The following is a 13,437-nucleotide window of genomic DNA, read 5'->3' as shown; positions in this document are numbered from 1 at the left end:
ACCCGTAATGTGGCGCAGTGATGGCGGGCTGTGGGGTATGGAGCTGAAATGAAGACCTGAGTAAAATATATATTTTATATATAATATTTCTATTAAAAATATATATTTTAAATATACATACAGTATATATTAAAAAAAAATATATATATATATATATATCAATTTTAATTATTTATATATGTATATAATTGTAATTATATATATATATATAATTAAAATTATATACATATATATAATTAAAATTATACACATATAAATATATATTAAAAATTATATATATATATATATAATTAAAATTATATATGTATAATTTTAATTATATATATATATATATATATATGCATATAATTTTATATATATTTAAATTATATACAGATTTATAAATATATATAAAATTAAAATTATATACATTTATAAATATATATATATAATTAAAATTATATACATATATTCATAAATATATGTATATAATGTTAATTATATATATATTTATAAATATGTATATAATTTAAATTTTTTATATATATATATATATATATATGTGTGTGTATACCGTATATAATTTTAATTAAAATTATATGCATATATATATTGTATATAATTAAAATTATATACACTATATATATATATATATATATATATATATATAATTAAAATTACACACACACACACATATATATATATATATATATATATATATATATATATATATATAATTAAAATTATATATGTAATTTTTATATATATATATTTTTTTTATATATATTATGTTTAAGGTCTGATAAGTATTATGGTAAGTGTAAGGTAGAAGCATATTTGTTACGGCCTCCAGGGCATGCTGGGAGTTAGGGCTCATTCACACTATGGTATATATCTCCAGGCGGAAATTTTATCTGGAGCTGGCAATACGAGCTAGACGGCAATGCGTGTCCGAGCGAACATGTTTGTTCTTTCAGAGAAGTCTGGAATATATGTTTCCTCATGTAAATTGTGTGAATGTTGCTGCAGAATCCCATTGACAACTATGGGAGACTGCTGCACCATATTTTCTGAATGGAATTTCGCTCGGAAAATCAGTAGTTTGAATGAGCCCTTATAGTTTTGCAAAAATTGGGGGTGCCATAGGTTGGAGACCACAGCTCCAAGTCAGGGTTGTGGTTTTGTGACAGCTGGTTGGGGGCCAGTAGCATCACCCACCCACACCCTGCGTCCATGTTTGTCATGGGGAGTACCCGCATTTATGACATGTGCTCCGTGTGTATATAGCTTTTTTATTATTTCTGCACTTTTTCTCACTAGTGCATTTCAATATAGACTGTATAGTGTTCTCCACAGAAAATCCTATTCTCCCCTGACCACCCCCTTTCTATATATCAGTGTTTAAATAACCATAAGGAACACCCCCGCCCCGACCGTTCAGCCTCCAGACCGTTCTCTTAGTGCAGCTCCCGTCCGGCTGCTGATCTGTAATTTATTATAATGGCGCTGTTCTAAGTGTCCTTGTGTTATTGTATTATTATTTATGACAGGAGTCAGGCTCGCTAATGGTGGTTATATATTAATAGGAGGTCGGCAGCTGGAGACTTAGGCCGTAGTCAATGGACTAACAATATACATTTTTTCTTTTAATTAAATATTGGAGATGAGAAGACTAGATCGCCCTAGGATATATATCTTTTTATTCAGGTATCATGGAGGCTTAAAGGGGTACTCCCATGGAAAACTTTATTTTTATTTATTTTTTTAAGTCAACTGGTGCCAGAAAGTTAAACAGATTTGTAAATGACTTCTATTAAAAAATCTTAATCCTTCCAGTACTTATTAGCTGCTGAATACTACAGAGGAAATGGTTTTCTTTTTGGAACACAGAGCTCTCTGCTGACATCTTGACCACAGTGCTCTCTGCTGACATCTCTGTCCACTTTAGGAACCGTCCAGAGCAGCATATGTTTATTATGGGGATTTTTCTCCTACTCTGGACAGTTCTTAAAATGGACAGAGATGTCAGCAGAGAGCACTGTGCTCGTGATGTCAGCAGAGAGCTCTGTGTTCCAAAAAGAAAAGAATTTCCCCCCGTAGTATTCAGCAGCTAATAAGTACGGTAAGGATTAAGATTTTTTAATAGAAGTCATTTACAAATCTGTCTAACTTTCTGGCACCAGTTGATTTAAAAAATAAAAATAAAAAAAAAGTTTTCCACGGGAGTACCCCTTTAAAAATAATAACATGGTACAGCTAGCAGAGGTATTATACGCATGCCATGCTGCACCAGTACTCCTGTGGTGGTGATATTCAATACCACTGAGCTCACAAAGGACATTTATAGACTGTAAATCACTGTAGATCAGTCTTTACCAACCAGTGTGTCTCCAGCTGTTGCAAAACTACTACTCCCAGCATGCCCGGACAGCCTTTGGCTGTCCGGGCATGCTGGGAGTTGTAGTTTTGCAACAGCTGGAGGCACGCTGGTTGAGAAACACTGCTCTAAATATATCCATTGTAATCAATAGGTAGCAATGATTTCATTGGAAGCCATTGGGTACTTTTTGCAAACATGTAATTTGCTTGCACAGCATGAATTAGACCGTCACGTGGTGCCCATTGAAATCCATCTTATGCCTCTTAGCACATACTTAAAGGGGTACTCCGCTCCCCAGCGTCCGGAAGTTTATTGTTCCGGACGCTGTGTGCGGGCTTCCGTGTTCTGGGCCGCCCCTCGTGACGTCACCCCCGCCCCCTCGATGAAAGTCTATGGGAAGGGGGCGTGGCGGCCATCGCGCCCCCTTCCCATAGACTTTCGCTGAGGGGGCGGGCGTGACGTCACGAAGGGGGCGGGCCAGAACACGGAAGAACGCACACAGCGTCCGAAACAATAAACTTCCGGATGCTGGGGAGCGGAGCTTCCGACACAGGGCAGCGGAGTACCCCTTTAACCCCTTTAAAGGGGTACTCCGCTGCCCTGTGTCGGAAGTTAATTTCCACCGGAGTACCCCTTACTCCGGTGGAAATTATTATTTATTTATTTTTTTTAAATCAACTGGTGCCAGAAAGTTAAACAGATTTGTCAATGACTTCTATTTAACAAATCTTAATCCTTCCAGTACTTTTTAGCAGCTGTATTCTACAGAGGAAATTATTTTCTTTTTGAATTTCTTTTTTTTTTTTGTCTTGTCCACAGTGCTCTCTGCTGACACCTCTGTCCGTGTCAGGAACTGTCCAGAGCAGCATAGGTTTTGCTATAGGGGATTTTCTCCTCCTCTGGACAGTTGCTGATACGGGCATCAGGTGTCAGCAGAGAGCACTGTGGACAAGACAAAAAAGAAATTAAAAAAGAAAAGAATTTCCTCTGTAGCCATACAGCTGCTAATAAGTACTGGAAGGGTAAAGATTTTTTTTTTTTTTAATAGAAGTCATTTACAAATCTGTTTTAACTTTTTGGCACCGGTTGATTAAAAAGAAAAAAAAAAATACCCTTTTAATTGGTCGTCTGGGACCTGTAGTTCCACAGCTGCCAGGGCGGTACCCCCAATTTCCCCCAGAATCCTCCATGTGCCCATAGTACAGCACTTTTCAGCAGGATTGTACAGGTTTATTTATGTCACCTGCTCTCAGCCTCTATCCCCCAATAATATGTATATACTCTGTAACTCACATACGTGATCTTACGACGCTATCTGTGGAGACCGTTCAGGCGTCAGGACCTCCGCTCAGAACTTGCTGCCTTTTTTCAGTTTTTTTTATTTTTATTTTATTTTTTCCTGCAAAGTATAAAGTGTTATTTCTTATAATAGAAAAAAATGACTTTATTTTCCTAAGAAAAAGAAACAAAACAAAAGCTGTAATATTCTTTTGTCGTTTGTACAGAATTGTTACTGTTGTAGTATTTTTTTGTTGTGTGTATATATATATATATATATATATTTTTTTTTTCCCCCCTTTTGGTTATATTGTAATGTAATATAATGTTATTAAAAAAAAAAAAGACAGATGCCTAATATACGACCTGGGCTCCTGGTGTGTTTGTTTGTGGCGCTTTTACGTGCCAAATATCAGGTACTACAACACCAAAAATGACTGCCTACATGTGATTCCTAGCCAATGTGCCTCCAGCTGTTGTAAAACTACAACTCCCAGCATGCCCGGACAGCCTTTGGCTGTCCGGGCATGCTGGGAATTGTAGTTTTTCAACAGCTGGAGGCACACTGTTTGGGAAACACTGTCATATACAATACCCACCAGTCAGGATACAGTCATATGCAAATCTTTGGGACATCTGACAAATCCGTATCCTGATTGTTGTAGTTTCCGGCTAGGAATTTGCAGAAGATTACACTTTAAAGGGGTTATCCAGGAAAAAAACTTTTTATTTATATATCAACTGGCTCCAGAAAGTTTAACAGATTTGTAAATGACTTCTATTAAAAAAATCTTAATCCTTTCAGTACTTATGAGCTTCTGAAGTTGAGTTGTTCTTTTCTGTCTAAGTGCTCTCTGATGACACGTGTCTCGGGAACCACCCAGTTTAGAAGCAAATCCCCATAGCAAACCTATTCTAAACTGGGCGGTTCCCGAGACAGGTGTCATCAGAGAGCACTTAGACAGAAAAGAACAACTCAACTTCAGAAGCTCATTAGTACTGAAAGGATTAAGATTTTTTTAAATAGAAGTCATTTACAAATCTGTTTAAATTTCTGGAGCCAGTTGATATATAAATAAAAAATTTTCCTGGATAACCCCTTTAATCATTGTCTAACAAAAAGTTCTGAGGTTTTCTACTACTCCAGTGTTTTCCAACCAGTGCGCCCCCCCCCCCCCCCAAGCTGTTGCAAAACTACAACTACCAGCATGCCCGGACAGCCCTTGGCATGCTGGGAGTTGAAGTTTTGCAACAGCTGGAGGTACACTGAATCACGAGCACAGTGCTCTCTACTGACATCCATAAGAACTGTCCAGAAAATCCCCATAGCAAACATATGCTGCTCTGTACAGTTCCTAAAATGGACAGAGATGTCAGCAGAGAGCACTGTGCTCGTGATGTCAGCAGAGAGCTCTGTGTTCCAAAAAGAAAATAATTTCCTTTGTAGTATTCAGCAGCTAATAAGTACTGGAAGGATTAAGATTTTTTTTTTATAGAAGTAATTTACAAATCTGTTTAACTTTCTGGCACCAGTTGATAAAAATAAAAAAATAAAAGTTTTCCACCGGAGTACCCCTTTTAAGAACCATTCATTCTACAACGTTTGAACTTCATGTATTGGAAAAACCTATTCAACATCAAAATGACATTTTATTGCAAACTATATACAAAAAAACACTGGGGTTACAAGTGAATCCCATCAGATCTGTAATGTTACAGGATTCTATGATTAGTCTTGATCTTACAAATATAAGTGAACCTTTACTAGAAAAATAATATTGACATAGTAATATTCGTCTGCCACCTCTGGGAGCGATAAAGTTGTGTCAAAATGAAGGATTTGACACACTACAGTTTTACTGCTTTATTAATCAGATTTTTTTTTCAAATATTTTTTGTGAAGAAGCTATTAAAGGAGTTTTTTTTTTTTTTTGGGACTATATTATTGATGACCCAAGGAAAGGCAATCACTCGCTAGTCAGCTGTTTGGCACCCTGGTCTACATACTGAATAGGGCTGAATGTTCTTTATATAGAGATAAGAAGAAAAGTGTCTAGCAGGCTACACGATCCGATAAAACTTTATTACGATAGGTTAAAGGGGCTTATCCAACATAAGGTTACTTAAAGGGGTTCTCCACTGCCCTGCCTTCCGGAGCTCCGCTCGCAGCATCTGGAAGTTTATTACTCTGAACGCTGTGTGTGGGCTTCCGTGTTCGAGGCCGCCCCCTCGTGACGTCACGCCCGCCCCCCCTCAACGAAAGTCTATGGGAAGGGGGCGCGACCGCTGTCGCGCCCCCTTCCCATAGACTTTCGTTGAGGGGGCGGGCGTGATGTCACGAGGGGGCAGGCGTGACGTCACGAGGGGGCGGCCTCGAACACGGAAGCCCGCACACAGTGTTCGGAGTAATAAGCTTCCGGACGCTGCGAGCGGAGCTCCGGAAGGCAGGGCAGTGGAGAACCCCTTTAAGTACTTACCTGCAAGACCTTTATGAACATGCTTAGCAAGGTTGATGGTAAGTGGCTGCGTCCTGTGTCCCCCATAACGCTGCTGATTAGTTTGTGTGAACTGGCTATTTCCTGTTTCTGTGCCTCCCTCCAACTACAGTCCCAAGGATCCCTTGTATCTAGGTGGGAGGAGACTTATCTCCCTCCCACACATCAACCACCCCACCCATTGCAGCACAGCTAGGCTCCCTTCCATCTGTGCTGTGCTTGAAACTACAATTCCCTGCAGCCCTGTGGAGCGTGATCTCCCTCCCACCCAGCAGTCACTCCACCTACTGAAGCACAGACAGGCTCCCTTTCAACACCTGACTTGTGATGTAATGTCTCTGGCCACACTGCAACCATGGAAAGGCCTGAGACAACACTCATTTTCTATACTGCTAAAAAAAATGAACATCAGTGGCAAAGATCACGTAAGAATTGCGAGACCAGACATCAAACACATGTACAGACACTATATTATGAACAACACTAACTTTACAGCTCCAGTAGCACAGTCAAATAAAAATAAAAAAAATACCGGAATACCCCTTTAAAAAGCATGTTCACATAGCCAGGACAAACACATGAATAGGATCTGGAGCTATTCAAGGATGGTCTGTGATTAACGCGGTACTCTGGTTAAAAAATGTTTTTCATATCAACTGGCTCTAGAAAGTTAAACAGATTTGTAAATTACTTCTTTAAAAAAAAATCTTAATCCTTCCAGTACTTATCAGCTGCTGATGTTGAGTTGTTCTTTTCAATCTGACCACAGTGCTCTCTGCTGACACCTCTGTCTGTCTCAGGAACTGTCCAGAGTAGGAGCAAATCCCCATAGCAAACCTCTCCAGCTCTGGACAGTTCCTGAGACAGACAGAGGTGTCAGCAGAGAGCACTGTGATCAGACAGAAAAGAACAACTCCACTTCAGTAGCTGATAAGTACTGGTAGAATTAAGATTTTTTAATAGAAGTAATTTACAAATCTGTTTAACTTTCGGGAGCCAGTTGATATGAAAAAAAAAAATTGTTTTTCACTGGAGTACCCCTTTAAGACAACTGTTGAAACCTGTCAGACGTGTCCATGGCTCCTGGTTGTCTGTGAAGAACATGATCCAAGAGAGCTGGTTTGTGTGTTTATACCAGTGTTTTCCAACAAGTGTGTCTCCAGCTGTTGCAAATCTACAACGACCAGCCAATGGCTGTCCAGACATGCTGAAAATTGTAGTTTTGCAACAGCTGGAGACACACTGTTTGGAAAATTATACTGTTCATCATATAGTGGTGGTGCTGGCTAACTGCAGCTCCTCCACCACCTTCATTATACAATATACAATGTGGCAGGGCTTCCAATCTTATTTAATGTGTAAAACAGGAAGTCAAACAGCTGATTGGCGATTGATTGCCCATCCTGAGCATAGGCCATCAATCATATGGGGGGGAAATTCATAAAAGTGTTTACCCATTTTTTTTCTCTTACATTTGTCGCTAAAAAGTCGCAGTTGCGACTACACATTTTTCTTTGCGACAATCGTTCTTCAGAACGAGAAAAGCAAAAATAATGATTTCAGCTTTTGTTAGCAACTCTCACAAATCAGCTCATGGTAGTTAGAGATTTATAAAATGAGAATGTTGTAAAAAAGTCGCAATAAAGTAAAAGTTTGCTTACATTTACTCCAGGAAAATCCTGGCTTAGGGTTCTTTCACACCACGTTTTGTACTTACGGTTCCCAAATACGGCTGGGAGAGGGGGGGGGGCTTAATCGCGGCACCCGCACTCAGCCGTATTCGGGAACCGTATTTAATGTATGTCTATGAGCCGATCGGAGTGAACCGCAGGCTCCGGTCGGCTGCGTTTTCGGCCGTATGCGGTTTCCCGATCGCAGGCAAAAACGTGGTCAACGGCTCATAGACATGCATTAAATACGGTTGCCGAATACGGCTGAGTGCGGGCGCCGCGATTAAGCCCCGCCCCCCTCCTCCCAGCCGTATTCGGGAACCGTAAGTACAAAACGTGGTGTGAAAGCACCCTTAATAAAATACCTCACCTACTTTTGCTTACCTGTGGCAGATTTCAAGATTTTGCTTACGCACGACAAATTTACTAAGGCAGTGCAACATAATAATACATTTGTCGCACGTAAGCAAAACGGCAGTAAAAAAAAACTAAAAACAAGAGGACTAAAGCAAGGTTTTATAAATGTCCCCCATAGTCCCGTAAACTACAGAAATTTCTTCTAGCATTGGAATACCACCCCAATATTCCAATCATAAAACATACCAGAAACACCCACCTCTGGGAACGTTTGCAAAAAAAACAAACAGGATGTTGGCTGGTATTTTAGGGAAGTCTACTATCTAAGCTGTACAGTATATGAATCCTCTATAGTAACTATAATCTATAGTTCTTTGTCTGTATTAAACCTCTATAGTAGCTATAAAATTACTGAACCATTTTTGAGGTTCTTTCCCCGTTCCATGATGATGAGAAACTAAGGCTGTGCAGTCACTGTGATGGTAACGTTCACGGGAGCGTCTTCTGGAGAAGGAGACAACTCAGGCAAAGGCACCTCTTCCGTATTACTGGGAGCAGCTGCTGTAGCCGATACTGGGTGAAAAAATGGTTAAAAATGTGTTAAGTTGTTAAAATGTGCCAGCATGTAAATATGCACTGTCATATGAACAAACTTTTCATAGGTCAATAGTACAAGTGAATCTATAAAAAACTTTGTAATTTATCTTATTAGAGACAAAAATGCTTCTTTCTCCTGTTGTCAAGCTTCTTTCCTTTTCCCCTATGTTGCAAGACTGCATTCATTTTTGAAAATCAGCTCAGCTTTGTCCTGTGTCTGCAAGACAAGCAGTAAATGTCTATGGGGGGGGGGGGGGGGGAGGGGGATTAAGACCCCAAAAAATCAGTTGTCCTGTGAGTGGTGAGTCTAAATCTTAGGATAACTCCCTTTACGTCTCAATAACAACTCTGGATTACTCCTTTAAAGGGGTACTCCGCTGCTGTAGCGTTCGGAACATCATGGGGGTCGTGACATCATGACCACGCCCCTCGTGACGTCACGCTACACCCCCTCAATGCAAATCTATGTGAGGGGGGGGCATGACAGCTACCACGCCCCCTCCCATAGACTTGCATTGAGGGGATGTGGTCGTGACGTTATGACCCCTGCCACCCGTTCATCCAGTGGCGGGATCCCCGTGATCAGACATCTTATCCCCTATCCTTTGGATAAGATGTCTACGGGCAGAGTACCCCTTTAATATGCTCCTTGGACATCATCAAGAGTAGGATGACACGTAACGGATCCTATAGTGTGCCTCCTGCTCTGCCTGTGTTGTCTGCTATATGAGCAGATACACAAGGACCTGCGAGTTACTCACAGACATTGCGGTCACTCTCGGCCTAGGTCAGGGAGAAGGGGGAGCAACTTGCAGGTCCCTCTAAGGCTGCAGTAGTGGCGGATCGCTGGTTTTCAGCGCTTGCAGGAGGAGGTGACAGCTTCCATTCTCCGTCCTGCGCCCGCGGCTGAAAACTCATTAATTTCCAGCACCCGCGGCTCACAGGAGGAAAAACATGATTAGGCCCCCGATGTGGGGACAGCGCTGCGGCTGATTGTTCATTTATTCGAGGGGGGAGAGGCCCGACCGGTATTGCAGCATAGGGAAAAATACATACCGTACAGAAAAAACACACCGGTATATCGCCCAGCACTAACTATAACAATGCATACACTGATCCCTTACACTGTTCACTGCCATGCAATAGCATGGCACTGATCAGTGTTATCGCCGCTCGACTGCTCCTGCCTGGATCTCAGGCACGGAGCAGTCGGCAATTTTTACTTTCGTTTTAGATGCGGCGATCAAGTTTGATCGGCGCATCTAAATGGGTTACTGCCGGATATCAGCTCGATCGGCGATGTCCACATTAGCAGTGGGTCCTGGTTGCTTATAGCAACCAGGACCCACCGGGTATGATGCGCGCTCAGCTGCTGAGCGCACGTCATAACTTGGGAGCCCCAAATGGAAGTGAATGTCTGTCTAGTTGCAGCAAGGGGTTAAGATACACACAAATACATGTCCTCATACCCTCAGCAGGAGATTCTGCCGCTGGAGCTGGTTCCCCAGACCCGGAGGGTTCTTCGCTCCCATCTGCTGCCGTTTCAGCATCTTCTGGAGTACGGATGTTCTCTCGAGCCTCAGCCGAAGCACTAAGGAGCAGAAGAGGGGACAGAATGTTCTAGAATAGGTACAAATAGAGCAGTAAGGGACAATGCTGGATTAGACCACACAGGAACTCAATGCACTAAATAGGAGAATTATTTTTAACAACATTATTTGCAAAGTTGCTTATTTTTTTTCTATTATCATATGGACTTAAGGGATAAACCTGGCTGTAAAGGGGTTGTTACCGTAGGCATAAAATAGGAAAAAAAAAAAAAATCCACTGCAGCTCCAGCGTTTCCCACTATGCCATCAGCATCATGTCACATAAATAGTTCATGTGATGCTGCAGTCAATCATTGTCCTCAGTTGTTATATGTTGTACATGGTGGTGTATTTAGGGTTTGTCCTGCCTGACTAAACTCATACACCCCCATAATCTACATTTTTGATAAGGCCCCCTTCCCAGAGACATACTGCCCTACGTATCCACTCTCAGGCATGTCACTAGTGCCACCCATCAGCCTCAGCTATTCCTTTCTGTCTGACCACAGTGCTCTCTGCTGACACCTCTGTCCATGTCAGGAACTGTCCAGAGCAGGATAGGTTTGCTATGGGGATTTGCTTGTACTCTGGACAGTTCCTGACACAGACAGAGGTGGCAGCAGAGAGCACTGTGGTAAGACTAGAAAGAACTACACAACTTCCTCTGGAGCATACAGCAGCCGATAAGTACTAGAAGGGTTAGGATTTTTAAATAAAAGTACTTTACAAATCTGTTTAATTTTCTGGAACCAGTTGTATTTGAAAGAAATTGTTTTCCACCAGAGAACCCCTTTAACAGGTGGGATGCAAACGGCAATGTGAACCTAGCCTTAGCAGTGATGTACGTGACCTCATCGCTACAGACCCGGCAGGGAACAGAGCAGCAGCGAGGGATTCAGAGGGAACAACGTTTATTCTGGTTCCAGCTCTTTCTTATTTCTCTAAAATTCACAGACAATCCAACTCTTCATATTTTATGGAAATATAATGTACTTACGGCCTGAAGAACAAGTCGTGCAATCCTGGACAAGGAGATAATAGAAAAAGAAGAAGTTAATATATATTTATATAAAAGTAGTATAATATAAAAAGACTATAGAGACTATCCACATTAGTTGCACTGTGTAGAGGTTGAACTTACACCTCCAACACTAAGGCCATGTTCACACAATGACGGAATTTCCAAGCGTAATCCATCAGAAAATTCCATTTGGAAATTCCATTAAAGCAGAGTCCCATTCAGCTGCACCACGCACATGGTGGAATTACCACAACGGAAATTATGATTCCGGTCTCCACCAAAGGTTCACAAAGCCGAAAGAACAGGTAATTATTTCTACGTGAGACCGGCCCTGGATTTTCCCTTCTCTGTGATATGTACATCATTGCCTGTTACTACCTAAAGGGGTATTTCAACATTAGGTACAAAGTTCATGCTGCAGAAGCAGATAACATTGCTTACCTTCCTGTACCTTCCTTACCAGTTCCAAAAGCATCAAAAATCTATTTTGTTTGTGTTTCTGAGTTGCTGCAGAACATTGCTCTACAGCAGTGATTCCCAACCAGGGTTCCGCGGAACCTGGGGGTTCTGTCGAGAACTGCCGGGGTTCCACAGGCTCCAGCGGGCAATTTTTATTTTCTTTTTTTAAATCTCCTGCGCACCTGTGAATCACGGCGGCGCAGGGGGGAAATGAAGCTTGCATGCGCATTGCGTGTATATGCGCACACAGCGTCCCCCACCCCCTGCGGCTCCATGAGTGAATCACAGGCGGGAAAGGGATAAATGCAATGGGGATGGTGCGCCGGATTCTTCCTGACCCTCAATTCTACCAGGCCCCCCAGGATTCTTCCCGCACCCCCCTCCCCCCCCCGCAGAAGGACGTTGACAGCTCAGCTTAATTAAGGTAATGCACCCTCTCCCCTCTGTCACCCCTGTCCATCCCCCTTTGTCACCCCTCTGTTACCCCCTTTGACCCTTGTCCACTTTCCTGTCATCCATGTCCACCTCCCCTCCGACCACCCCCAGTCTACCCCTATGACCAATGTCCAACCCCCACTATTCACCCATCTGTCCCTTTGTTACCCCTCTCCACCCCTCTGTTACCACCTTGTCAATCCCTCTTTTGCCCCCAAGCCCCCCTGTCACCCATTTACACTCTTCTACTCCCATCTGTCACCCATCTGTCACCCATGTACACCCCCGACACCCCTGTTACCCTTGTACATCCGTCACCCATGTACACTCCTCTACACCCCCAACACCCCTGTTACCCATGTACACCCCTCTGTCACCCATGTACACCCCTCTGTCACCCATGTACATTCCTCTACACCCCCAACACCCCTCTGTTACCCATGTACACCCCTCTGTTACCCATGTACACCCCTCTGTCACCCATTTACACCCCTCTCACCGCCTACACCCCCCTGTCACCCATGTACACTCCTCTACACCCCCAACACCTGTGTATACCCCTGTCACCCATGTACATTCCTCAACACCCCCCCAACACCTCTCTGTTATCCATGTACACACCTCTGTTACCCACGTACACTCCTCTACACTCCTTTCACCCATGTACACTCCTCTACACCCCAAAACCCCCCTATCATCCCTTATGCCTCCCTGTCACCGTTGTACACTCTTCTACACCACAAAAAACCCCTATCACCCCTTATGCCTCCCTGTCACCCGTCTTCTACACCCATGTACACTCCTCTACACCCCTCTGTCACCCATGTACAGTCCACTACACACCTGTCACCCATGTACACCTTTCTATACCCCTCTGTTACCCCTTTACACCTATACGCCCCTGTATTCCTTTTTACTTGTAAAAGGGGAGTCTGGAGGCTGATGCTAGAAAAGTGCGGAGCCTAATAGGTTTGTTTTCATTGTGGCAGGAAGAATTGGTGATGATGGAGAAGAAAAGGGAACAACGCTGATTTTAGAAGACGTCAATGTGAGTAGCCCGTTAACTTCGGTAGGGGTTCCCCGCAAATTTTTTTTTTCCGAGGGGTTCCCTGAGCCAAAAAAGGTTGGGAAACACTGCTCTACAGAGCGGCTGCAGAACATTGCTCCACAGAGCTGA

The 13,437-nt window shown here is 42.5% G+C and overlaps 1 protein-coding gene across 7 annotated transcripts in view; it reads right to left on the bottom strand.

Annotated features, from left to right (window-relative positions):
- Positions 1-8,122: 8,122 nt before the first annotated feature.
- VSIG10L2 (V-set and immunoglobulin domain containing 10 like 2) overlaps positions 8,123-13,437 on the bottom strand; it is a 52,064-nt gene continuing 46,749 nt past the window's right edge. For 6 of the 7 annotated variants that reach the window (XM_056542745.1, XM_056542749.1, XM_056542746.1 and 3 more), the window contains 3 exons: positions 11,343-11,367; positions 10,226-10,347; positions 8,123-8,732 (listed from right to left, as the gene is read on the bottom strand). In XM_056542745.1, coding sequence (XP_056398720.1) covers positions 8,617-8,732; positions 10,226-10,347; positions 11,343-11,367 — 263 coding nt within the window. In that variant the 3' untranslated portion in view covers positions 8,123-8,616. The remainder of the gene's footprint in view (positions 8,733-10,225; positions 10,348-11,342; positions 11,368-13,437) is intronic. The other variant, XR_008848269.1, reaches the window with a different exon arrangement.

Source organism: Hyla sarda, chromosome 10 (genome assembly GCF_029499605.1).
Source record: "Hyla sarda isolate aHylSar1 chromosome 10, aHylSar1.hap1, whole genome shotgun sequence".
NCBI classification, from domain to species: domain Eukaryota; kingdom Metazoa; phylum Chordata; class Amphibia; order Anura; family Hylidae; genus Hyla; species Hyla sarda.
This window is presented reverse-complemented; position numbering and strand designations above follow the sequence as displayed.